A 27,569-nucleotide genomic window follows, 5' to 3' on the forward strand; every position below is an offset into this window, starting at 1 on the left:
AACTAGTTAGAGAGCTTCTGGAGGGACTGGACGTATTCAAGTCAGCTGGTCTGGACGATCTCCACCCTAGAGTACTAAAGCAATTGGCTGAGGTCATTGCAGGACCCCGGCACAGCTTTACGAGCACTCGTGGTGCTCTGGTGTGGTGCCAGAGGACTGGAAGAGGGCCAACATGGTTCCCATCTTCAAAAAGGGGAAGAAGGAGGTCCCGGGAAACTACAGGCCAGTTAGTCTTACTTCGATCCTAGGCAAGCTGTTCGAGAAAATTATTCTGGCACACATCCATGAGGGGCCAGCAGGGGATTTCATGCTTAGGCGCAACCAACACGGGTTCATCAGTGGCAGGTCCTGTCAGACCAACCTGGTGGCCTCCTATGATCAGATCACCAAATCATTAGATGCAGGGGTAGCAGTGGACAAAGTCTTCCTGGACTTTCGGAAGGCCTTCAACACTGTCTCTCACCCTGTTCTCATTAAGAAACTGGGGGACTGTGGTGTCGACACCCACACAGTCAACTGGGCTGCTAACTGGCTGGAGGGCCGCACCCAGAGAGTGGTGGTGGATGGGTCATTTTCAGCCTGGAGGGATGTGGGCAGTGGGGTCCCCCAGGGCTCGGTCCTCAGGCCCGCACTGTTCAACATTTTCATCAGCAACTTGGACGAGGGAGTAAAAAGCACCCTGTTCAAATTTGCTGATGACGCTAAGATGTGGGGGGATATGAGCACTCTAGAAGGGAGCAATAGGCTACAATCAGACCTAGACAGGTTACAAGGGTGGGTGGATGAGAACAGGATGGGATTCAACACTGACAAGTGCAAAGTGATCACCTAGGGAGGAACAACCGGCTCCATACCTACAGGTTAGGGAACTCCCTTCTTGTCAGCACGGAGGCAGAAAAGGATCTTGGAGTCATCATCGACTCCAAGATGAACATGGGCTGGCAGTGTGGGGATGCAGTCAGGAAGGCCAACCGTACCTTGTCATGCATCCTCTTCAGAACCACCCCTCAGGTACTTAAAGGCTGCTGTCAGATCCCTTCTCAGTCTTCCCTTCTGCAGACTAAATAACCCCAGGTCCCTCAGACTCTCCTCATAAGTCATGTGTCCCAGCACCTTAACCATCTTCACTGCCCTCTGCTGGACTCATTTCAATTTGTGTACATGCTTTCTGTAGGGGGGTCCCCACACCTGGACACAGTACTCTAGATGTGGCCTCATCAGTGATGAAGAAGGGGAATCACTTGCTGGCAACATTCCTACCAATGCAGCCCAATATGCTGTTACCCTTCTTGGCTACAAGGGCATACTGCTGGCTCGTATTCAGCTTACTGTCCACTCTAACTCCCAGGTCCTTTTCTGCAGAGCTACTGCCCAGCCAGTCAGTCCCCAGCCTGTACTGGTGCATGGGATTCTTCTGTCCTCAGTGCAGGACTTTGCACTTGTCCTTGTTGAACCTCATGAGACTTCTTTTGGCTCAATCCTCCAATTTGTCTAGGTCACTCCTCCATGTCACCCTCTTCCCCATATACCTCAGGGCTTTTGTCTCGGTGAACTTAATTTAAAGTCCTCTTCACTAGGTTAGCGAGTCTGTCTGCAAAGATGCTCTTCCTCCTCTTCATCAGGTGGATCCCATCTCTTCCTCGCCATCCTTCTTGGAACAACATCCTGTAGTCAAAGAAGCGAAAGCCCTGCTGGCGACACCATCTGCACAGCCATGCCTTGTTCTGCAGGATGTGTCCACTCCTGCCTGGGCCCTTCCCCTTGACCGAAAGGATAGAGACCACCTAAGCCCCTGTCCCCTTCACCTTTGCACCCAGAGCCCTATAGTCACTTTTGGTCTGCTTAGGGTCACCCCTGGCAGTGTCACTGGTGCCCACATGGATGAGCAGCATGGGGTAGTAGTCAAAGGGCCGAATGAGTCTCAGTAATCCCTTTGTGACATCTCAGATCCAGGCTCTGGGCAAGCAGCAGACCTCCTGAGATAACAGGTCAGGTAGGCAGATGGATGCCTCCATCCCCCACAGAAGGGAGTCTCCAACCACCACCACCCATCACTTCCTCTTGGTAGCAGTGGTCTTGATCCTTCCAACCTTGGGGAGGCCGGTCCTGGCATTGTTCACCAATGGAACATGCTGCCTCTCCTTTGTAGCTAGGGCCCCAAATCTGTTCTTCAGGCAAACTGCTGCAGGTGGAGATGAAGATTTCTGTTTGCTGCCAGAGGTCACAAGCTTCTGGCTTCCACCTTCCTGGGAGTCCATGTCCTCTTCCTTCTGTAGCGTTGCCTCTGGCAGTCCTTTCTCCGCAGTCCTAGAGGTCTCCTCCAGAACTGAATCAATGAAGTCCTCATGGGGGAAGATACTTTGGAGCCTTGCTGCCTCCTCCTGTAGTTCTCTTGCTTGCTCCCTGAGGAACACCACTAGGGAGCACCACTCACATCACAGGCACTCCCCCACCTGGCTGCTACTAAAAGGAACCTGTCTCCACAGTGCCAAACCAGGATGTGGGTGGAGGCCCCAACAGGAAGAGGTTTGCCTGGACAGACACCTCACAGGTACAAGCAGAGGAAGAGGGGCAGTGGCTCTGGCACTGCAACATCCTCCAGCCATTTCTCTGAGTCTCTTAATCCAGTACCTCTCTCTCTTCCTGCCCCTTTTCCTCTTTCCCCTTTATTGGCAAAAACTTGGCATGGTCATCATGTTTGAGCCCTTTAAGTAAGTCTGGAGCTACTGACAGACCTACAGCAGAGAAGGGATACCAGGCTGCTTAAACTGGCTATTGTGACATAAGAAATCAGGGCGCTACATTTACATTTCAAAGTGAGTAGCAGGCACTAAGTTAACATCTGTGAAAGCTGGAAACACTCTAAGAAAGAACTGTAAGTAGTGACTGATGTAGCCAAATGTATGGAATGTTACTTTGCCATAATAAATGAATTTTTGTTAAAATATTTAGATAAGGTGTAAGAACAAAGCAGCCTTATCAGACCATCAATTAAAGTACAGAGGTAACAAATTAGTTTAAATGAAAATGAAAAGGACATAAGGAAATCTCCTTCTGGTCCTTTTTGCTTTCTCAAGGATATGAATTTTAACTAGTTCATACACTTTTCTGGTCCACAAAAGATCTGATTTAATTCAGTTCTGAAAGTCTCAGTGAAACAAATGCATTTAAATAAAACCAATCAGGGATCATTTATTAGAATATTAAGGTTATATTTACCAGTCATCTATAAATAGTAGGAATAGACTGAAGGGAAACTTTGAATTTTTACATAATATCCGTTGGACTGTTTGCCTGCTGGATTGTTTGCTTGTGGGACTGTTTGGAGGACCCCCTGCCACGGAGTCCATGAGCCTGGCCAACTTCCCTTCCTGGCAGTAAAGACCCATCCCGTAAGATTATGATTTTGCTCAGCTATTAATTTTGCTTTGTCAATTAATCAATAAACCTCTCACACTGGTTGGAATGACTCAAAGGTCCTGTAACAGGGAACCTAGCCCTGTTACTAGGAAGCAGAGCAGCCTTGTAACAGGGAACCCTAGCCCTGTTATCAAGAAACAGGGGAAGATGAGGGCGGGGGAAGCTGTGGACCACCAAACCAGGTGGCACCAACAAGGACAGCCCAGCCTGAAGAAAGAGAGCTTTGGGAACATGAAAGACAGGGGGTGGACAGCAATACGGCACAGGTAAGGAATGAGAAGGTAAGAGACAAAGAGCCCTTTGGGACTTGGAGCGGGGGGGCAGCAAAGGCACCAGTCGTAGGGCTCAAGTGCCTATATACTAATGCTAGGAGCATGGGGAACAAGCAGGATGAACTAGCGCTCCTGGTTGCACTAAACGCCTATGACTTAGTGGGGCTGACGGAAACCTGGTGGGATTCATCCCATGACTGGGCGGTACATATCGAGGGCTATAGATTGTACAGAAAGGACAGGGTGGGGAAAAAGGGGGGAGGGGTTGCGCTCTATGTCAAGGAGCAATATACATCAACCCTCATCAAGACAGAATCAAAGGATGAGGAAGTAGAAGGACTGTGGGTTAGGCTACATGGGGGGCAAGGAGAAAAGGATTTGGTGGTAGGGGTCTGCTACAGACCCCCACATCAAGGGGAAGAAATAGATTTGGGGCTCCTGAGGCAACTCTCGGAGACCATAAAAGCTAAAGAGGCGGTGGTCATGGGGGACCTAAACTACCCGGACATCTGTTGGGAGACACAGACAGCAAAGTCCCACCGCTCACGCAGGTTTCTAACCTGTGTACAGGACCTCCACCTGACGCAGGAGGTACATGGTCCCACTAGGGGGAATGCCTTACTGGATCTGGTATTGGCAACGGGGGATGACATAGTAGGGGACCTACAGATCGGTAGCCATCTGGGGGACAGTGATCACCTAAAAATACAATTCAACATAAGGCGTCGAGTGGGTAAGGTAACTAGTAGGGTGAACGTGCTGGACTTTAGGAAAGCTGATTTCAGTGAACTCAGGCGATTAGTGAAGGACGCACTGCAGAGTAGTAGTTTTGAAATGATGGGAGCCCAAGAAGGGTGGCTGTGCCTTAAGGAAACTATCCTTCGAGCACAAAGCGAGACGATCCCCATGAGAGGTAAAAGAGGGAAAGGGGCCAGGAGGCTTCCCTGGCTGACCAGAGAAATCCAGGGCAGACTAAGGGCCAAAAGGGGAGCACATAAAAAGTGGAAACAGGGATAGATCACCAAAGAGGAATATACCTCTTCTGCTCGTGCTTGTAGGGAGGCAGTTAGACAGGCCAAAGCTACCATGGAGCTGAGGATGGCAACCCAAGTAAAAGACAATAAGAAATTGTTTTTTAGATATACAGGGAGTAAAAGGAAGGCCCAGGGAGGAATAGGACCTCTGCTAAATGGGCAGAAACAATTGGTGACGGACAGAGGGGACAAGGCTGAACTCCTCAACGGGTTCTTCGCCTCAGTGTTCCTAAGCGAGAGGCATGACAAGTCTCTCACTGGGAGTGTAGGGAGGCAGCAGCAAGGCACCAGACTTCCATGCGTGGACCCTGAGGTGGTGCAGGGTCACTTGGAAGAACTGGATGCCTTTAAGTCGGCAGGCCCGGATGAGCTCCATCCGAGGGTACTGAAAGCACTGGCTGACATCATTGCAGAGCCACTGGCGGGAATATTTGAATGCTCGTGGCGCACGGGTCAAGTCCCGGAGGACTGGAAAAGGGCCAATGTGGTTCCCATTTTCAAGAAGGGGAGGAAGGAGGACCTGGGCAACTATAGGCCAATTAGTCTCACCTCCATCCTTGGCAAAGTCTTTGAAAAAATTATCAAGGCTCACATTTGTGAGAGCCCGGCAGGGCAAGTTATGCTGAGGGGAAACCAGCATGGGTTCGTGGCAGGCAGATCGTGCCTGACCAATCTAGTCTCTTTTTACGACCAGGTTACAAAACGCCTCGACGCAGGAGGGGGGGTGGATGTCGTATACTTGGACTTCAAGAAGGCCTTTGACACGGTATCCCACCCCATACTGGTGAACAAGTTAAGGGGCTGTGACTTGGATGACTGCACAGTCCGGTGGGTGGAGAATTGGCTGGAGGGTCGCACCCAGAGAGTTGTGGTGGAGGGGTCGGTTTCGACCTGGAAGGGTGTGGGCAGTGGGGTCCCGCAGGGCTCGGTCCTTGGACCGATACTCTTTAATGTCTTCATCAGCGACTTGGATGAGGGAGTGAAATGTACTCTGTCCAAGTTTGCAGATGACACTAAGCTATGGGGCGAAGTGGACACGCCGGAGGGCAGGGAGCAGCTGCAAGCAGACCTGGACAGGTTAGGCAAGTGGGCAGAAAACAACAGAATGCAGTTCAACAAGGAGAAATGCAAAGTGCTGCATCTAGGGAGGAAAAATGTCCAGCACACCTACAGCCTAGGAAATGACCTGCTGGGTGGCACGGAAGTGGAAAGGGATCTTGGAGTCCTAGTGGACTCCAAGATGAACATGAGTCGGCAGTGTGACGAAACCATCAGAAAAGCCAATGGCACTTTATCGTGCATCAGCAGATGCATGACAAATAGGTCCAAGGAGGTGATACTTCCCCTCTATCGGGTGCTGGTCAGACCGCAGCTGGAGTACTGCGTGCAATTCTGGGCGCCGCACTTCACGAAGGATGCGGATAACCTGGAGAGGGTCCAGAGAAGGGCCACTCGTATGGTTAAGGGCCTACAGGCCAAGCCCTACGAGGAGAGACTAGAGAAACTGGACCTTTTCAGCCTCCGCAAGAGAAGGTTGAGAGGCGACCTGGTGGCTGCCTATAAGTTCATCAGGGGGGCACAGAAGGGAATTGGTGAGTATTTATTCACCAAGGCCCCCCCGGGGGTTACAAGAAATAATGGCCACATTCTAGAAGAGAGCAGATTTAGATTGGATATTAGGAGGAACTTCTTCACAGTTCGAGTGGCCAAGGTCTGGAACGGGCTCCCAAGGGAGGTGGTGCTCTCCCCTACCCTGGGGGTCTTCAAGCGAAGGTTAGATGTGTATCTGGCTGGGGTATTGTAGGCCCAGCACTCTTTCCTGCTTATGCAGGGGGTTGGACTCGATGATCTATTGAGGTCCCTTCCGACCCTAGCATCTATGAAGGATGAGTTTTGACTGACAGGCCTAGCTAGAGAGAGAGAGCGTAAGCCCACAGCAGCTGAGAGCCCAACACAAAGAGAAATTTATAAAACATCTGTGAGGCACAGGACACGTCAAGGGGAGGTAGGATGGTGCAGTTTTTTTGCCCTTAAGGCAACAGCTCATTATCATACAGGCAGTGAGCCTGACTGGGAACCTGTGGGTCAGCCTCCCTCTTTTTTTTTCTTCCTTTTTTTAGAACCAAGTAACATCAAGTCATGGCAGGTGAGTAAAAAGGGGGTGGGGGAGGAGAAGCTGATCCCCAGAGAAAGAAAATTCAGCAAGACTTGACAGGGGCACAATCTTAAAAAAACAAATGCAACCAAAGATGGCTTCTTGTCACAGGTCCATTTAATTTTTTTTTACCTGTCCACTCTGTAAGAGTTGCTAACAACTTGCCTCCAAAAAACCCAGCAAGCAGGCAGGTAAGGGAGAATACAAATTGTAGCTAATATTACCCTGGCTTCCACATAGCCTGAGGCTATGAAGGGAAGATCAGGCAGGTGCACAACATACTTAATCAGAGGAGGCTTTAACCTTTGCTCGGTAGGCTGTAGAAATAAATTTGTAGGAAGGTATCTTAATGCTTCAAAATTGAGTCTAATTTAGTACAGGTATAGGCCTGAGTAATGGCCAGTCTGATCTAACACAAGCGATCTTTGAAGCTTTCATGTTTTCATTTGATCTCCATTAAGGATGAACAGAGAATCCAATTACTCTGGTCTCCTAAATCCTAAACGGCAGTGTTAGCACTTACGCAATTCTATTACTCATGTAGTGTGGACACATAAGCTAATGCCTCACATAATCTGTGGTATGGTGGTTAGAGCACAGGGATGAAATATCGAAGAGAAGCAAGTTCCAAGGTCCTCTGGGCAAGGGGAGGGGTACTAGAAACCAGGTCTCCAGCTTCTTGGGCAAACACTCCAACCAATCTGCTGTTAAAGTTAAATATGGTAGGGCCCTCACCCTCTCCTTCCTCCTCCTGGTTTTTTTTTCAATAACTTATGCTCACAGACTTGTGTACCTAGCTACATACCTGCCTAGCCACTATGTAACCTAGTAGTGTTGTGGATACTTGCCTATCTACCCTGCACAAGCGACACATTCATAAATGATGCCTAAGTTCCCAAAATGTCACAGAATTCTGCCTCCAGAGTATACCTATAGGGGTTTTTCTAATTATTTTTAGTTACATTTATAGGAAGGTAATGTAAATTCAGATGGAAGGCAGACAAGTGCTTAGAAAGAAAAATGAAAACACAAGACTATTTTGTCTGGAAAGAACACCACCACTGTATCTTTAAAGCTAAGTATGAATCTGGTCACTGATTTGAAAATAAGCTGATTAAAAACAGACGGCAAAATGTTTCTTTAAGGCTGGAAGGTTCCCAAGCCAGATGCAATAGCATGAAAGAACCTTGGATTAAGACCTTTACCTTGTGAATAGGAATTCCAGAACTGATTTAGCAGAACAGGCTAAGAGCTTGAAATATTTCTCTGTATAAGTCTGCGCCACCTTTAAACAACTTTTTAACACCTCTGCTGTATACCTTTTCCTTGAATTTATACTTTAGGTTAGACACCACTGTCTATTGTTGCTGTCTAGAAGGATGGCAGATTTGCTAATGAATTCTGAGAGAAGAGGTTTTATTTCTTTGATTTCTAGGTCAGTGATGAGGAGGTGATTATCTGGAGGTCACACATTTCCCTTTACAGCAAGGTGGCCTGTATGGGCTGCCCATGAAATGAGATGCAAGCCTATGTATGGCCCAGGGAGAAAGAGTCCAAACCATCTAGCTGAAGATTTCAGTTCTGCCACAAAGGACTGGCACGGAGACATGTATGCTACATAGCATCAAAGTAGAACATCCGATTACTTCAAAGGTCTAGATGCCACCATGCAGGCATCTCATACAGTCAGCAAAACTAATAGAATCTGAAATTAACCATCTAATAATAGTAATGCAGAGGGAAAATTTCAGTTAGTCACATGAAACAAAAAAAGACCTTTTAGTACATTATCATCATTCTCCACATCTCTGCTTGAAGAAAAACCCAGTCTACTGGCACACAAACAAAAGTTCTTTACTGCAAAATTAGCTCTTCTAATGCCTTTGTACAGGCATTTTTTATCTGGGTTGACCAACAGGGCCAGAAATTTAAATCCTAGCTGAATGACATCTTGAGTAGGCTCCACAGCACTTTCTATATTTTCTAATGCACCCAGGTTGATGGTGTGGCACCAATTTTAGTATTGTGACAAAACACTCTTTACAAGGTGCTCCTTTAAGAATCGATAATCTAGGAGTTGGAAAATTGAAAAAAAAATTCTAGAAATTTGATAAAATGTCAAATAGCATCAGGCCTAATTCCAATAAATCCTCACTAGAAACTCCTGCATTTAATGATGGTTTGTCTATCAACAATTATTTTTGGAAATATGGCAGTTGACCAGCTCAATGTATCTAACGAGTTTAACTCATAATGTATAGTGCTATTTTAAGCAGACTTCTGTGCAGTACAAAGTCAGACACCTTTAAAAAAAGTCTAAATGTATTACATCTGCACCGTTAACTTAATCAACCAAGCATGTAATTATCTCAAAAAAATTAAATTAGACTTGTTTGACAAAACTAATTTTTCACAATGGTCTGATTGCTTACATGACCTTTTACCTTTACTCTATATCAGCTGAAAACTAGAGGTGCGTCAATACATCAGTCCAATATCAGACTGCCACAGATGTAAAGAAAATCAAGTGTATTGGAAATCGGCTTTTTTTTTTTGCCCAATGTGGTCAATAAATGCCCCATGCATGCATGCAGTTGCAGCGCAGCATGTAGGTGGTGAGGAGCACAGCCCAGCAGCTTGGAGAACTGCATCTAGCTAGTAAGTCTGTTGTGGTGGAACAGGAGTGGGGAAGGAAGGGGCATGGGGAGGCAGTTCGAAGTCCCCACAGTGAGGGAGGGACTGGGGCTGGGGCAGGCATTGCCTAGCCAAGGCAGGGCACAGGATGGAGCCACAGCTCAGCGGGGTGGAATGGGGGGGAAATGGGGGTGTGTGCCTGCATATCTGCATGGGGCAGGACGGGATACCACTGCGGGCTGGGGCCAGGGCTCCACTTGGGGTAGGAGGCAGCAGTGCTGGGAAAGGGGGCAGTGGGAGCTACAGTAAATTTTGGGGTGGCTGCTCCCTGCTGGCTTACAGCCCCACCCCATGCATCCAACCAAGTGCACCCTGCATATGCAGGTCCTGGGTTGGTCTTCATGGAGACCCTGCCTGCCCACTCCATACAGCACTGCAGTGGTGGGTACAGGGCAGATGGGTTGGGATGACAGGACAGTGGGACTAGGTCTGGAGACAGTGACTAGCAGCTGTGGCTGGAAGGAGCCGCTGCTATGGGGGCTGCTGGGAACTGAATCCAGCCGCCATGCTGCTCCTGCCCCATTGCTTGCCTGGGTGTGGGAAGACCGGCCACGTGTATTACAGCCCAGGCTGCCCCCCTGAGCTAGGTTATGTGGGACCAAAGGACCCACCACAAACCGGACAAAATCCTTTGGCAGGGTGAATCTGGCCATGGAATTGTATTTTGCCCACACTTAGTCTATAAGGTGCAAACCTACCCTGCCTTCTGACTGTTTAATACTATCATTAATGACCTGCAGGATGGAATGAAGTGCATGCTTAGCAAATTTGCAGATGATATCAAGCTGGCTGGTGTTGCAGAAGTTTTGGAGGATAAGATTAGGATTCTGAATGGCTCTGATAAACTGGAAAAACAGTCTGAAACATCAAATTAACAAGTCTCCAGATAGACAGAGTGGTTATAAAGTCTCTGACTACTCTCTGTTGCTGCAGGGAAGAGAATAAGTACTAACAGTTTTAAAACTTTACCAGGGGAAATTTAGATGAGATATTAGGAAGAACTTTCTAAACTCTGAATGTGATTAAGTACTGGAATAGGCTATCCCAAACCTGGAAATTTTTAAGAGCAAGTTAGACAGACACTTGGCTGGGATGCTTTAAGACAGGGATGATCCTGCCTTGAGCAGGGGGCTGGACAAGGCCAGGGCTGTCCAACTAACAGCCTGCAGGCAGCATGCAACTCCCAAAAGATAACCATGTGGCCTGTGTCTGGAATAGCCACCACTGCTCCCTCCCTCCCCCTGCCACTACTCCTGCCACAGTAGCTGGGTTCTTCAGGCTCCCCTGCCCACCTCTGCTTTTACTTCTTGCCCACGGAGGTGGGAAGGGGCTGGGGTGCCTGAGTTGAGTGTGCAGCGGGGGGCCAGAGTGCCCACATTGTGCACAAAGCAAGGGAGGGGACTGGAATGCTTACACTGTGAATGAGAAAGACAGGACCCAGGCTGCCTACATTGCAGGTGGGTGCATGACTGGAAAGGAAGGTGCTGCATGTGCAGCAGGGGGAAGCCAGGCTGCCTGTGCTGCAGATGTCAGTGGGAAAGAAGCGCTCCCCACACAGCACAAATGACTGGGAAAGTAGGGAAGGCAGGGTGTTTGCATGGTGTGTGCCAGTTGGAGAGGGACAGGGTGCTCTAAGCTACCCATGTGGCCCTGGAAGGGCTCATGCGGCATGTAGCTCCCAGCTGCCCAGAAGTTGGACAGCCCCGAACTGGATGACCTTCCCTACTCGTTACATATCAGACTTTTATTTCTTATTGCTGCCTTCACTTTTGTTTTTGTGACATAATATACAAATACAGCTATGCTGATAATATGCTCCTAGCACAGACTTAACTATAAACTTCCTGTCCAGTGATTAAGTCTCTTTATTGATCAGAAGTCCAGAATGGATGTACTTCAAACTGGACACAACCCAAACAACAAGCAGGAGGAAACAGCTTAGAAATTGAATTGGCTGAAAGCATAATACCATCTGCAATGTGGATGCATCCAATTCAGTTTGCATGGTGATGATAAAACACCCTAGGGTCCAGAGGTCAGCAACATTTTTGGGGCAAAGTGCCAAAAGCACCAGCAAACAGAGAGAAGCAAATGGGCAAATTAAATAAAAATTGATTGTACTATGCATCAGTAAAATTCTACTTTGATCTACCTGTTTGAGAGTTGATTGCAGTTAAAGACTCCAGCTTCCCCAAGACAAGGCAGCCTGGGGACTGAGCCCCACCCAATTGTTCAATGCCACACTCCATCCAATGGACATCTTCAGTGACAGGCCTCTCCCAGAGTGTGCTGCCATCAGTGCCTGACACAGCAACAATAAAGGCACATGGAGTAGAAAGGCCTGAACAGAAAAACATGTTTTAGAGGGGACAATAAAATCCCTTTCTTACCTTGGGTATCACTGTACATACAACCATTTCAGCAGGGTACCTACACCAACCCTTCTCCTCCAGAGACTGTTTTCCTCTTTATATTCACAGATTCTCTGCCAATTTTCCCTTTTTAATCTGTCATGTCACAAAGAGTTTCCTGATTCTCAACTATGACAAGAGAGCTTCAAGACTGGACATAAGCTCAACAGAAATCAAATGGCAGCTTCCTAAAGAAGTTAACTTGTCTTTGTCAGATGATAACTCCATCCACAGAAGGGATCCGTCACAGCAACCTTACCCACCAGTATGACACAACCCCCCCACCCCTCACACACATTTTTCACCAAAAACCTCTTTTTGAGCCTCCTTAGAGTCAAAGTTACCTTCATCCAAGCAGGATCTGTTAAAACTGCTGCTACCATTGGTACTTTTGAAAGCAAAGATAATATCTTGAACTTTGTCTTTGTCCACATCTTCTACAGCCAAAAATGAGTAGGTCACTGCAAAGAGATCACAGACCAAATCCTAATAAGTACCTACTTTCATAAATAGGATGAAAGAATACAGCAGTAATGCAGCTAAATGGAGAAAACTGCATGCCCTTAGAAACCTGATAACTATTCACAACCTCTTTCTTTTGTGAAAGCAATGCCAGAACAGATTAGTGTTTCATTTATAAAAAAACACATCTAAATAGGAATGCTCAGAGAAGTCAAAGCAAAACCACCAAAGATGTGAAGCCAATGACAATAAGTTAAGAGCATCAAACCACTATATAAGTGTGTCCTTAGTTTACTGTAGTTTAATCCTAACCAGATGATAAGTACCTTGTGTTTGAACAGGAGCCAGAGCTAAAGCCAGAGCCAGAACCACAACTACAGTGCCTCTGCCCTGCCCTGGTGAAGCCCCCTACTGCCAAAATGCTGTAGCAGCCCTCCACCATTAACACAAGTCCCTCAAGCTCCATGGACTGAATAAAACAGCTCTATGGCCAGATCCAACTCATAGTCCATTGGTTGCTGGCTCCTGTTTTAGGCAAGTCAAACCATTAAAATAGTTTGATAAACAATCTCAATCTCTGGTTTGAGGTACACTTTACCAATGGGTGAACCCATACATGTAATAGCTTCTAATTTACAACTAAGAGGAATTCTTTTTCAATTTAAAAGAAAAGAGGATTTTGTTTCTGATGCTGGAAATGATTGGTTCAATCTCCAAAGACTTGCAGTGTCTGTGAGTACATGGCCATAATTTGTTAGACGATGCGCACAAGATAAAAATCTTATTCTGCTTCAAAAAAAGGGGAAGATGACGATGGTGAGACAGTAAGCTACAAGGGCACAGAAACACATGCTGTAGCAATAAACAAACTGCTCCCAGATTTCCAGAGACAACTTCAGTAAAAGGATATTTTCCTTCAGATTACAGTGCGTTATTTACAAGTAACAAGATTTCCTTCCTTGCACTTCCCTTTCACTTATCCAATGCTTGTAAGAGTTTCTTATGGAAAAAGGGCTGCTTTCAAATCTCAGCTCAAAGTCACTTCAAGGTACATTTTAAGGAGCACTAATATTCAGCAAGGATCTAACTTCTTAGAGCACTCACTTTGCCCAAATCAGGCCCACTTGCTGTACTGTTAATGCCGGAGGGCAACACCCTATTTGCCGAACCATAACACATTGCAAACTTCTACCAGAAGGCCACTCTGATTAAAAGGAACCGCTGTATATGGAAACCTAAATTAACTGCAGCTCATATGCTCATCAAGACCCCTGCAGGCTGGATTGAGGGCCACATTCTGGCAAGAGTCCCACAATCTGTAGAAAACGGCAGTTTAGAAATATTTTTATATAGCAAATTCACCTGCGTTTTCATATGTTCTGTGCCATGTTTTTTGTGAAAGAGGCCTCACTGGACAAGGTATGATGAATGAAAAAGCAAACACCACAATAAGACAGAGAAATAACGAGAGGAAGAAGGCAGCAGTTCGCCATCGGGAGAGCTGAGCAAATCCTGTGGGCTTTTTACAGACACGTTCTTTCTCTGTACAATTTTCATGGTTCTCTTGTGCTTTCCCATCCTCATTCTTTAGAGGGTGGATTTCTGCTTCCAAGTCTTTGCTGTCCATCATAGGTTATTCATGAGTTTTCAATAACTTTGGTCACCTGCAGCAACAGAAAGGAGAGTTAAAATAGGATTTGGGATATATCAAATGAAGCAAGTTATTGAATATTCAGGTCTCCATCAGGGGCTGGCAGCTGTACACTAAATGGCATAAGGGGCTCTGATCCCCAATCCTAACAACTGTACCTCCTGCCATGCCACACATTCATCGCAGGAGGTACAACTGTTAGGATTGGGGGCAAGATCCCAATCATGTGATTGCCAAAAGGGAGTTCAGGGCACAGGTCTGTACATGCTTGTTGGGGGAAGGAGGTAGAAGGGCTTCACAGTTTGTAGGGTCAAAAGGGACCTGAGCAGATCATCAAGTTGGATCCCCTGCCATGGGCAGGAAAGAAGGCTGGGATCAAACAACCCTGGCTAAGTGATTATCTAGCCTCCTTCTGAATATTCCCAGGGTAGAAGCGAGCACCACTTTCCATGGAAGTTGGTTCCAGATCCTAGCTTCCCTGACTGTGAAGCAGTGCCTCCTGATATCTAGTCTGAATTTCCTCTCAGTCAATTTATGGCCATTATTCCTCGTTACTCCTAGTAGTGCTTGGGGGAACAGGGACTCTCCTGTTGGTCCCCCTTGGCCAGTTTGTAGATGGCCACCAGATCCCCTCTCAGCCTTCTCTTGTGGAGGCTGAACAGGTTTCAGGTCCCTTAGCCTCTGCTCGCAGGGCCTGCCTTGCTGCCCCCTGATCACGTGAGTGGCCCCATCTGGACCCTCTCGATGCTGTCCACATCCCTCCTGAAGTGCATCGCCCAGAACTGGACACAGTACTCCAACTGCGGCCTGACTAGTGCCGCGTAGGAGAGGGAGGATCACCTCCTTGGACCTGCTTGTGATGCATCTGTGGATGCACGACAAGGTGCGGTTAGCCTTCTTGACCATGTCCCCACATTGGCAGCCCGTGTTCATTTTGGAATCAATAATGACACCAAGATCCTTTCCTGCCTCTGTGCTAACTAGAAGGGAGTTCCCCAGCCTGTAGGTATGCTGCTGGTTCTTCCTCCCCAGGCGCAGCACCTTGCACTTGAGAACAGGATGGGATTCAGTGTTGACATCTGCCCACCCCTGTAACCTGTCTAGATCTAGTTTCAGCCTGTCCCTCTCCTCCAGTGTGCTCACTTCTCCCCACATCTTAGTGTCACCTGCAAATTTGAACAAGGTGCTTTTCATCCCCGTCATCCAAATCGCTGATGAAGATGTTGAACAGTGTGGGCCCGAGGACCGAGCCCTGGGGGACCCCACTGCCCACATCCCTCCAGGTTGAAAAAGACCCATCCACCACCACTCTCTGGGTGTGGCCCTCCAGCCAATTTGTGACCCATCTGACTGTGGAGGCATCGATGCCACAGTCGTCTAATTTCTTAATGAGAACAGAGTGAGAGACAGTGTCAAAGGCCTTCCTGACGTCCCAGAAAGACTACGTCCACCGCAACACCTGCGTCCAAGGATTTTGTGATCTGGTTATAGAAGGCAAGCAGGTTGGTATGACAGGACCTGCCTCTAATGAACCCAAGTTGGTTGCCCCTAAGCATGATCTCCCCTGCTGTTCCCTTGCAGATGTGCTCTTGGATAACTTTTTCAAAGAGCTTCCCCAGGACTGAGATAAGACTAACGGGCCTGTAGTTTCCTGGGTCCTTCTTCCTCCCTTTTTTGAAAATGGGGACCACACTGGCCCTTTTCCAGTCCTCTAGCACCTCACCAGAGCACCATGAGTGCTTGTAAAGCTGCGCCAGGGATCCTGCAATGACCTCTGCTAATTCCCTCAGCACTCTGGGGTGGAGATTGTCAGGACCCACTGACCTGAACACATCTAGGCCCACCGGAAGTTCCTTGACTAGGCCCTCACTGATCCTGGGCCTGGCAGCACCTCCCCTGGGTCCGTCAGGGATCCCAGTAGGGCGGATGCTCAAAAAGACAGTGATTAACAATGGTCCATCCTAAAAAACAATCTAGAGACCAGCGGCTTTCAACCTGTGGTCTGTGGACTCCTGAGAGTCTGCAGACTATGTCTAAAGGGTCTGCAAAAGAGGACTATGATCACTCAAAAGCATGTGAATACCTACACTGACAATTCAAAGGAGTCTGGCACATCTATTCAAAATTTTTAGGGGGTCCACAAATGAAAAAAGGCTGAAAACCACTGATCTAGGAATTAAAGAGGAGCTAAGCAGATCATACCAGATACAGTTTAACATGATCCAACTTCTGGTAAAAGAGGGCTCCCACTCTGATAGGGAGAAGTGAGGGAGGGAAATGCAGGATAAAGTACAGCTTTGCACACAATCACCACTCAGCAGAGAGCTGGACCACTGATGACAGAGAAGAGCCAAAAGCTCAGAAGGATTTTAAGTCGGAGGGTCTTGACCTGTTCTCCAGGTCACTCAAGTAAAAGGCATACAATGAACACTCCCTCCGCTAGTACACTGATCCCTGTTATCTAACTTTTCAGAAGGATCCTGTATCACAGAAGTGAATGGAGACTCTGTGACCTTCTTTTTGCAGCACTTGAAAGCCATTCTCTAGTCTAACAGCACAGGAGTTTCTACAGGAGAGGTAAAAGCAAACACTGAGTAATTCTATAGAAGGGCAGAACAAATCTCGTGGCCTGTCTTCAAAAAAGGAACACCATAGGACCTAGCAATGTTGCAAAACCCAGTCTTCAGAACAGTAAGCAACATACCTCTTCCCGGAGTCAACAGAGGAATGGGGAGTTTACATTAGGGTAGGACAAATAATCTGTGACACTTCCCAGGGACAGGTTATTACATTAATGACAACTTAGTTTTCTCCATTACTCCTCCAGTTTTACAGATTGTCCATATTTGGCTCACATTGTTTATTCTGACAATTGGCAAATCATTTTTGTTCAGCATGACTGAAAATGCCTCCTTCTGACATGCCAAAACAGAACAGGCAGTGCTGTGACAAACACCACTCATTCTAAGGGGCAAGGGGAATGCCTGTCTTTCTCATCTGCCCCGTAAGTTCATAAGTTGCAGAAAGCTAGGTCCTTATTTGGGTGAGCTTCTCACTGCCTAAGTAAGCAGGACAAACTTACACCCAACAACCCTGATCAACCAGCCCAAGCCCTCAGCAAAAGGAGAAAATCATAATGGAAATAAACAGTAGTAGATTAGAAAGAGGTAAGGTGGGGAAATAAACTCTCTGGATCTCACAGGGTATGGTCTGTTTCTACATTTGACTGAAAAAAAATAAAAATCACATCTACGGGATCAGTATAACTTTTGTGCCACATTATGTTCTTCCTCTTAGTTCAGTTTCTCCACCTTTTCAGGCTCAAGGAACCTTTCCATAGGTTCTCTGAATTTAGTGTCATCCCGGTTGAGCACCACAGTAAGCTAGAGGAAAATGAAGTTTCCTATATTGCTCCTTTTTATAAAAAAACAGGCAAAGAAAACCTGACACTAACCACTCAGGAAGAGATCAGTAAAAGGTTTAAAATCCTAAAAAGTGGGCATGTCTACAAGTGCAATTAATGAGAAGCAATATACTCCAATTTATTGCCCCCAGGTGTGCTGTTTGAACATGCACCTGGGACGACAGCACGTATAAACCCAGTCATAGCAGCACCGACTGGCAGAGGGCCCGGGGGGGGGGAGGTCAGCCTGCCAGCCCAGGGCTGTTCCCCTGACTCAACATGCTGTGGAGGGGCTGGCTGGGGAAAAGCGTGTTTCACTCTGGTGCTAGCCAGCAGGCAGCACCCTCACTGAAGCACTCTCATGTCCCAGCCAGCCAGGGCAGCATCTATATGTGTGCTGCTGCCTACCGAAAAACTATGCAGTAGGACAGTACTTGCATTTACTGGAATGAATTAGCTTTCTCCAGCCTAACAGGGGTGCATGTGTAGATGTGTGATGTTTTACTGCGGAGCTAATTAGTCTACACTGCAGTAAATGTCTTATGTAGATGCACCCACTATCTCATACCAGGCAAGGGTACAGGAGGAGGGACCACCACTCCATGCCCTGCTTTTTCTGGTTTCTGCCTCCTCGTTGGCCCCGATTTGTACCCGAGGGAAAATGTGTGGGCAAGAAAGATGCTACTCCAGAGCCTTACATTCTTGACTGATGCCACCTGTGGGACTGAAAAGCAGGACCCCAGGTCCACCAGGGTGATACAGCACGCTGCTCAGAGTGGGAGCATTAGGTCAGCAGCGGGAGTCCACAAAACACTGCGCTGGATGCAGGGCTCCAGCAGGGGGAGGAGCAAGAACTTACCTCCTTGCACAGGGACTGGGTGCCACAGCACCCTTAAAAGGATCTTGTGGCACATCAGCTGAGAAAACTGCTTTCAGCTTATTCTGAAAGTTGCAAGGAATGAGTCTAAGAAAATCAGGCATGTTACAGGAACTCAGAGCTTTACATCTACAACCACAATAAAAAATAGACTTTCTACTAAATTAAGTTTCTAGGCTTCATTAAACTGACAGTGTTGCACTGAGGGAAAGAAGGAGAGGGAAAAAATGTGGAATTATATGTTCCAATAGCCTTGAACAAGATCTGCATGACAATTTGTCATAAAAAGTTTCTTCAGAGCCAATACCCATGAGGACCAAGTCAATTTTCCTTTGTGATGCCTGCAGTCATGTACCTAGAGAATCTGTCCAAATAACGTATTTCTCCAGAACTGGCAACAGCAGACATTAGTTTAAAAGCTCATTGCTAATACAAAGAAAAAAAGCAAACATCAAGCCTTGCAGCTCCATTCTCACATGCCTGCAATATTAGCAGATCTAGTATTCAAATTGCCCTGTTAGGGAAACATGCACTAGCTCACCTAAGACTTGTGAATAGGGAATTCATGATTGCAGTGTTTTCATGGAAACTGCGAATTCAGACAGCCTCTGAGAAAAATGGCAGGCTTGCTGCAAAAAAAACAACAAAAAAAACCTTACTGAAAATAAAATGCTGGCCTCCAGACAGAGTCAGCAGTCTCCATGGGGCTACAGCATGGCCAGTGGGGAATGGAGGCTGCCAGCAAGATGGCTGCAGCCCACTCCTCATAAGCTGAACAGCTGAGGGCTGCCAGTCACAGGCCCCCACCCCTTGCCACAAATCAGAAGTGAGGGTGGGGCCATATGGCAGACAGTTCTCAACCAACCAGCAACAGGGGGTGGGGCCACAGTCCCCTTGGTTAATTAGAAGTGTGGGTGTTCCACAAATAACCAAATGCTCAAATGATGAGCGAGACTTTATGGGAGGGGAATAAGGCAAAAAGGCACCTTTATTGATTATAATATTCAAAAGAGCACTCATAAATATACACACACTCACTCTCAATCACTCTGCTGATGTTATAGTTACCAAAATCTATTGTTCAGTATTACACTAGGTGGCCAGCCTCGAGAGTATGAGATTAAAAGCAGGGCATGCAGACATGTCTGTGCTTCCAGTGAAGTTTTCAGTGTCTTTCCACTTCTTACTGATAAGTCTCTCTCCTTCATAGTGGTTATCAAGTTGGTGTTGGGTGACTGGTCCACCTTTTCTGATTCTGTGGCTCCTTTGTCTGAAATCTCAGTACTTTTCCACCCTGACAAGCAGTTAGGCTCACACATCATTGTCTTCAGGTGTTGCTCTTTAATCACTTCGTTTACAACATTTTTCCATTATTGCTGCTGTGGCCAGTGTCTGGAGTCTTTAGTGTTAAGATGTTGCAGACCTTGGCTTCAATCTTGTCTTTTCTGCTTATCTTTATTTTTCGCCTGGTACAGACTTACCTCCTCACGAACTTCAACAGATTCACCATAACTTGTTTGCCAACATGTAATTTATTTCTGTTCTTACCAGTCACTCTACACTCATTCATCCATATACCCAAGCATCATAAAAAAGAATACAGAAAGAAGCAATACTTGTTTTGCTATATAAAAATACAATAACAAGCGTAATTTATAATAGAAAACTTAAAATCACTACGTGGGGGTACCATCGCAACTCAGCCTATGAAAATGGCAGCCAGTCCTTGGATCAGAGGGCCAGCTGTCAGCCACCTCCGAGTTAGGTAGACCCCTACTTATGAGAAAACATGCAGTCACTATTCAGAAGGACTGCAATTTGATTCGGTGATTTGAATCACTGTCCCGATTCAACTTGGCTGAATCAGATCTGAAGATTCAGCACCGCTTCAGGTGATTCGGTTATAGACTAAACATGCAGCAGTCCTTGACACTAGACACAGCTGCCTCCAGCTAGTAAGTCTGTGCTGTGGTGGGCAGAGTGGGGAGCGAAGGGATGTGCATGTGTGTGTGGGGGGAGGCAGATCAATGCCCCCACAACGAGGGAGGGATTGGGACTGGGACTCGGGCTGGGGCAGGCGCTGCCCGGGGGGGCGTGGGGCGGCTTGTGCCAGTGCACACCGCCAGTCTGGGAGCTGCTCATGTAGTGGCTTGTTCAAAGGCTATCGCCACTGCTCCCAATTCAGGTTCAGAGATTTGGCTGCCGAATCAAGCCGAATCTCCTCTGAATTGAATCAGCTACCGAAGCTTCACACAGCCCTAGTCACTATCCTTTGATGTGACAGGTTCTTTGGAACGGATACTGCACCTTCTCCCTAGTTGGACAGACTTGCACCCTGTATCCTCTACTTGGCAAGGGTACACAGTCTTAATTGCATAAAACAGTACCCAGCCACGCTATGGAAAATCCCAGAAAAGAAGGTCACAGTAGTTTCAAACATCTGATCAGTGGAACAGAGAACTGAAGCCCATGTTGTTCTGAGGTGGTTTGGATCTAAGTTCCATATAAAGTTCAGTGGAACAAATGAAAATGTCAAGCAAACCTTTCTTAGTACAAAAGGACATATAGAAATCTAGTACAACAACAGCATTTCCTAGAGGAAATGCTGCGAATGCCAGTGAGAGAGACACAGGTTGTGTGGCAATGCAAAGCAGTGGTTGAAAAACGTCACTGGAATACAGTCACAAAAGGACCAAGTAAAACTACAGTGCTTGAGTGGACACCTGGCAGTAAGTCATAGGTGGAATCACAGATCAACAAGCTCACTTAAACACATGCTATATTTCTTGAGAGTTACAACAAATGCTGTAAGTACCTATCCCAGACTCTAGAACCTTGACTGGTTTTCAAATAACATTAATAATAGAATACAGCTCCAACTGATACAAACCTAAGTCAAGTCAGCAGTAATATTAAAAAAAACCCCCACCTTCTCCTACAGACCTCCACACCAAAATACCTGTCCATTCTACTAACTCAGCCTGGCAGAAAAGTCAGAGGACAGGACCAGACAACACACTGCTGTCTTTCAAAACTAGCTGCTGCAGATCCATCTGTGCTGCTACAAAGAAACTTTATTTAAGAAGAGACAAGGAATACTGGGAAGCAATACAACTGAGCATGGAACACAGGAAGGAACTGACTTGCATACAGTCTTCCCCACCGCATTCTGGCCATCTTGATAGGTGCCACCTTCTCCTAGCCTTAATTGTTTTTAGGCGGTGGTGTACAAGTACAAAGTACAATGTAGTTGCTACAGCAGAAAGTTGGGTAAAGTGACATTGGTACAACACGCAGCGCAACGCTGTGAAGGGAAGCCCCAAGCACCGAGCAATCAGAAACTCATTGGGAAGACAGTGTCACTGTGATGGGAAAACATGAGGTTTAGCAAAGTACATAACAAGGCTCATCCCACAAGCTAATTTCCACACCTTCTTACCTACTAAATTCTCTCATCCCTTCAATGAGTGGGGGGTGACAAAGTATCATCTTCCATAACAATGATGCAGCAGCTAGCAGATGCTGTCCTTTTCTATAGTGGGTAGAGCCCCAGCACAGCTCAGACCATTATTTTCAGATCTGGAAGTCAGCATCATGCTCCAACCATAAAGCTAGTGAAACTTTTGATACACAGTCAAATGTGCCCATCACCCACCACAATAATGAAAAACATTTTCAAAAGGCTTCCATCTATCCCACTAAAATACCAGGAAACTGTACTGCACTGTACTTTGATCAAAGCTGACAACACCTTGAGCCTTTCATGAGAAGTTATCATTTATAACCTAGTGTAAATCATTTCACAGGCATGACATCATTATTATGGGAAACTCAACAACTTCCCTTCTTCTGCAATAATGGCCCTGGGAACTGCCAACTCAAAAATATCCTTTATAATATCTTTCTGCCTATTTTCCCATGATTTGAACAATGCCCTCTAGAACTGTTGGAGTAAACAGTGTCAGAACGCTCTTCAAAGATCTAATGTGCAGCAGACTCAAAAACAGCTAGAAAGCTCACTGAGATTGGCAAAGATCTGCTCAACCCCACATGAAAGTCTGTCTGTTCTTTAAAATCACAAATGTAAGCTAGTAATTAATTTAATAGAGGATAAGATGACTTCAACAATGCCAACTCAGATTTTTTTCTGTTCTATTTTTTCTGTTCCTACAACTGGTAATATTTTGTCTGCCAGTCACACATTGACTACTCCTAAGAGACATGGTTAAATGCATCTAGAAAAAGTGTTTGGATCTGGTTAAACACTCAGTTAGGTAATTAGTCAACACAGTATAATCAGCACACTAACACCCATTGACTCAGACTTCTTGCTCAAAATTAAGGGGGTTTCTCATTTTTTTTTTTAAATATCACTTACAAGGTATAATTTTGGAGTTACAAGTAAAACAAGTGTCACATGAAAAGTTACTGGATTCTCACTACTTTAAATCCTTACTAGATTCTCTCTTACCCACAATGGAGCCTCCTGTGGTTCAGGGTAGAATCCCTGTCTGCCACGCAGGAGACTGGGGTTTGGTTCCCTGTGCTTATACACTGTTCCCGGTGCTGCCACTGCCCAACCCGAGCGCACCTGGCCCAACCCCCCTCCAAGAAAAACTCAGCAATGCCCCCAGCCTGCAGCGGCAGCCCATCCTTGCCCCATGTACAGATATGGGGGACACATGCCCTCCAGCGGTGTGCGCAGTGGCAGGAGCTGCCCGCTTGTGGCTCTGTCCCGTGCACCACACCGGCTGGGCAGGGTCTGCCCCTCCCCCAGCTCCACTCCCTCCTTCACTGTGGGGGGCCTCGATCTGCTCCAGACCTCCACACTTTCCCTCCCTCTGCCCCTTCCCCCAACTCTCATGCATACACCAATGACTTAGAAGGATCAAGGGCTGCTCTCTCACTCAGCCACGGTGAGCAGACTAGAAAAGTTCTACCAGTGTAGTGCCATCAGACCTGCTACTGCACATATGTTTTTGCTCTTGCAGGCAGATGGTCAGTAACTGCATATGTTGTGACCCCTACTACACTAACCAGAAGAGACAAGGTTTTCTGCTCTGCTCTCAAACACGGTGCAATTTGCCAGTGAGTGAGGGAAGGAGGACCCAGAGGTGCTGCACCATGCCAATCCCAGCAGCGCAATCAATTGCTGCTATAGTGGTGGCTATTTTTTACACCTCCTCCCAGAGGTGGTGCCTGAGGCTCCTGCAGAAAAGAGAAAAGTAATAACATGGGAATGGAGCTAGAAATGATTAACAAAGAATAATACCCCAAAAAAAGGAAAGACAAAGAAAAAAAGGAGGAAAGAACAGAAAAGGGGGAGAGAATAAGAACAGGATAAGGAGATGAAAGCAAGGTTGAGCTGGTAAATGGCTGGATATGGCACATGGATTTGGGCTATACGTGGTGTTGGGCCAGCATGCCAGATCATACCTATGGACTGACACCAAATATCAGATTCAGTCTATGGACTGGCCTGCAGTACTAGAAGGTTGAGCACCACTGATCTAAAATGACATGCTCATCAAACCACTAAAATGTTTTCAGCAGACAGTTAACTCACTACCCCTCCTCTATCATTAATTCTTCCCCACTACCCCCTCCAATTTTGCTGCCCTTTCTCCCTACCACAAGTGAAAAGCTGTTCCCAACTCTCACTGTTCCAATGACTAAGAAATTATTTTGTCACCTACATTTGTTCACAGTCACTATATACCCATTTCTTCTTTGGTCAACACCAACCTTTAGCTTACAATCAGAATGTGCCCCATGCCACCGCATGTACTGTATGCACAATGAGCCCAGGGCCAGTGCATGCAGCATGCAGTGCATGGCCCACACTGGCTATGCACCCTGCATATAGCACAGGAGGCTGGCATGGGGCATGAGCTGCAAGTAGCACCCCATCTGACTGACCTGGCATGCTGGCTACAGCACAGCCTGATCCAGAGTGGCTCCATAGCTAGCACACAGGGTTAGTTCAGTAGGGGCCATATGTAGCAAGGACCCTAGACCGGAGGCGGGCAATTATTTTGGGCAGGCAATTATTTGGGCAGAGGGCCGCTCACCTAGTTTTGGCAAGCTGTCCAGGGCCGCATGGGTAGCCCTGCCCCTTGACAGGGGCCCCATGCCCCTGGTCACCATCTTAGGAGCAATGTCCCAGGGCCAGCACCACTGGGGACCAGAGCAGGGTGCAGGCTGGCAGGGGTCTACGGAGCTGGGTTGGGCTGCACCAGCAGGGAGAGGGGGGAGCTGGCCCGACTCCACAGAGCCCCTGCCAGCTGAGACCCTGTACCCCTGCCACCCTGCTCTGGGCCCTGCTGGCTCTGGCCCTAGGACACTGGTGTGGGCCCTGTGCTCCCACACCCAGGCCGGTGCTCCCTGCTGCAGCCACTCACAGCCCGCACTGGACTGTCCTGAGCAGGCACAGGCGGCCCCAGGCGGGCTGTGAGCAGCTGCAGTGCGGGGTGCTAGCCACAGGGCAGGGGAGGGGCCACTTTTCCCCCCACATTCAGCACCAGCTTGTAACCTGCCCCTGCTGCCAGCCTGGGCCACACGCTGGCTCCGGGCAGCGTTTGCTGCTGCTGCATGCTCGGAGCTTAACAATTAACAATTTCTATACCACCTTTACTACATAATGATTGTATTTCTTATTTTCTTTCTTTTTATATAAAAGGGTAAAATAACCTTTTGCTATTTGCTTCAATATACTTTATGAGATCTAACTCAGACTCAAACTTACTTTCAGTTTTGTCTAGAAGACTTCTAATCAACACATTATGGATAAATAACTCTGCTAGATCCAGTCATCAAGTATGATTTGTTTTCAGTCTGAGCAATCTGTTGAAACCTTCCTGGCCACTTTAGGAACTTACTGAAGCATTTTCACATACTTTACAGTTGAATCATATTTGTCAGCCAAAGCATTTGAAGCTATAGAACCTGACTGACAATATAAAGAAACACAGAGGTACTTAGGTCTGTGCAACGTTTCACCAAGTGTTTCGTTTCAAAACTGTTTTGATGCATTTCGAGCTCGAAACAGCAAAATTGAAAAGAAACAAAAAGCATCAAAACATCTTTGAAATTAAATAAGGGCACTTGAAACATTTCAAAAGCTTGGAAATGTTTTGAGTTTCAAAGCACCCTGGTGGTGGAAGGCAAGGGAGAGCCAGGGCTGCGCTCTGAGTGGCTCCGCAGCCTCATGGAGCTCAGCCCAGCATGGAGCACAGCCCTGGTTCTCCCCGCCTCCTGCCTGTGCTCCATGCAGCTGGCAGAGCTGATCAGAGAACAGCACTGGCTCTGCCCACCTCCCACTGCTGGGCTGCACACTAATTGGCTCCATCAGCCCCAAGGAGCTCAGCCCATCAGTGAGAGGTGCAACACAGCACTGGCTCTCTCCACCTCCCACTGCCAGGCTGCACTCGGATTGGCTCTGCCAGCCCCATGGAGCTAGCCCCCTTGGTGGCGGGAGGCAGAGCACAGCACCATCTCTGTCCACCTCCCAGAGCCAGCCTGCTCTCCATGGGGCTGGCAGAACTGATTGGAGCACAGCCCGGTGGCGAGAGGCGGGCAGAGCTGGGGCTGTGCTCCACTTTCTGCCGCCAAGCTGAGCTCCGTGGTGTGCCCAGCACCGGTCCCAGACAGCAGCAGCAGCCTCCTGTCATCTGGCACAGATCTGGGGGCCTGCACCCCAGGGGGGCACAGACTGGCAGCCCTTCCAGGGGTGCAAGACCCCAGATCACCCCAGATGAGAGGAGGCTCAGGCTGCCTCTCCCAGCTGGGATTGGCACTGGGTGCACGCTGCACCTAGCACCAGACAAGATTGCTGCTGCCACAGCCTGAGCCTCTTCTCATCCAGGGTGCAGATCTGGGGGCTTGCACCCTCAGGAGGGCTGGCAGTCTGTGCCACACACCTCCTGAGAATGTGAGCCCCCGGATCTGCACACTGGATGAGGGTAGACGGTTGCTGCTGCTTGGGATAGGCAGCAACAGCAATTTTCTCTGGTGCTGGGCACAGCCCATGCCCAACACCAGTCCCAGATGACAGGGCAGCCTCCTCTCATCTGGGGAGCAGATCCAGGGGCCCGTACCCCTGGAAGGAGTCCAGCACAGACCTGCAGCCCTCCTGGGGGTGCAGGACTCCAGATCTGTACCTGGATGACAGGAGGCAGCATCTGTCTTCCCCAATCTGGGCTGGGGTGTCGGTCCCAGGCGGCAACGGTAGTCTCCTGTCATCCAGCACAGATCCAAGGCCCTGCACCCCTGGGAGGAGTCTGGTACAGACCCAAAGCCCTCCCGGGGTACAAGCCCCCGGATCTGCACGCCCAACGACAGGAGGTTGCTGCTGCCTGCAAATTTTGCTTTCAAGATTTGAGGTGCAGTTTCTGAGAAACCTCTGCACCTATCTCCTTGAAACTTGGTAGGCTTCATGCCTCCATAAGGGGTACCAGTCCTGCAATTTGCATCTGAATCAGGCAACAAATGATGACGTTTTAGGCGTTTTCATGATTCCCCATTATAGCCTATGGGCGAAATGTTGAAACAAGTCGAAACAGAAAAACAGTTTTGACGGAAAAAAACAGGACAATGTTTTGAAACCAAACAAAATGACTAAATGAAACACCGTCCCTTCGAAATGGCTAAACAGACACTGAAACGAAACAATGGTGTTTTGCACAGCCCTAGTAGTTAGCTATGTTACTCTGAAGTCGGACAAACAGCAGAATAAGTTTACACCTTATAGACCAACTAAATTTAGTCCATAAGGCGCAAATCTACCTTGTCTTCAATATAAGCAACAGCCAGTGTCTACTATCTGCAGTCCCTCTAAAACACTGTGCTCTCCCAAGTAGCATCTCCTTAACATTTGATATCTCCCATAACCAGCCATGTGTTGATGTTTTGATGCAAAACAAATAAATACCTGTGAACCTTAATGAACTTACTAGGATCCCCTTGCAGCTTAGGGTCAAACAGACCAAAGACTGCCCCAGCTGTGCAACTCTACTGAGGTCAGTATTTGAAGAGCAGGGAAAGACTGCAAAATCCAGAAGAGACCGTCATCTCAGAAAACATACAGAATTTTAAAAAGCAAACTCACCTCCAAACACGCACATTTTCTCTCTCTCTCTCTCTCTCTCTGTCGTGCGCACGCACAGATTATAGTAACATCTCACCTTGCATG

The 27,569-nt window shown here is 47.5% G+C and overlaps 1 protein-coding gene across 9 annotated transcripts in view; it reads right to left on the reverse strand.

Moving 5' to 3' along the window:
* Window positions 1-27,569, reverse strand: part of FAM234A (family with sequence similarity 234 member A) — a 58,865-nt gene that overhangs the window by 16,953 nt on the left and 14,343 nt on the right. For 8 of the 9 annotated variants that reach the window (XM_090023913.1, XM_090023910.1, XM_090023915.1 and 5 more), the window contains 3 exons: window positions 13,811-14,112; window positions 12,331-12,447; window positions 11,728-11,916 (listed from right to left, as the gene is read on the reverse strand). In XM_090023913.1, the coding sequence (XP_089880039.1) occupies window positions 11,728-11,916; window positions 12,331-12,447; window positions 13,811-14,078 (574 nt within the window). In that variant the 5' untranslated portion in view covers window positions 14,079-14,112. Of the gene's footprint in view, window positions 1-11,727; window positions 11,917-12,330; window positions 12,448-13,810; window positions 14,113-18,920; window positions 19,009-27,569 lie in introns of all 9 variants that reach the window. The other variant, XM_090023912.1, reaches the window with a different exon arrangement.

This window comes from Crocodylus siamensis, chromosome 12 (assembly GCF_052110815.1).
Source record: "Crocodylus siamensis isolate JL-2025a chromosome 12, ASM5211081v1, whole genome shotgun sequence".
NCBI lineage: Eukaryota > Metazoa > Chordata > Crocodylia > Crocodylidae > Crocodylus > Crocodylus siamensis.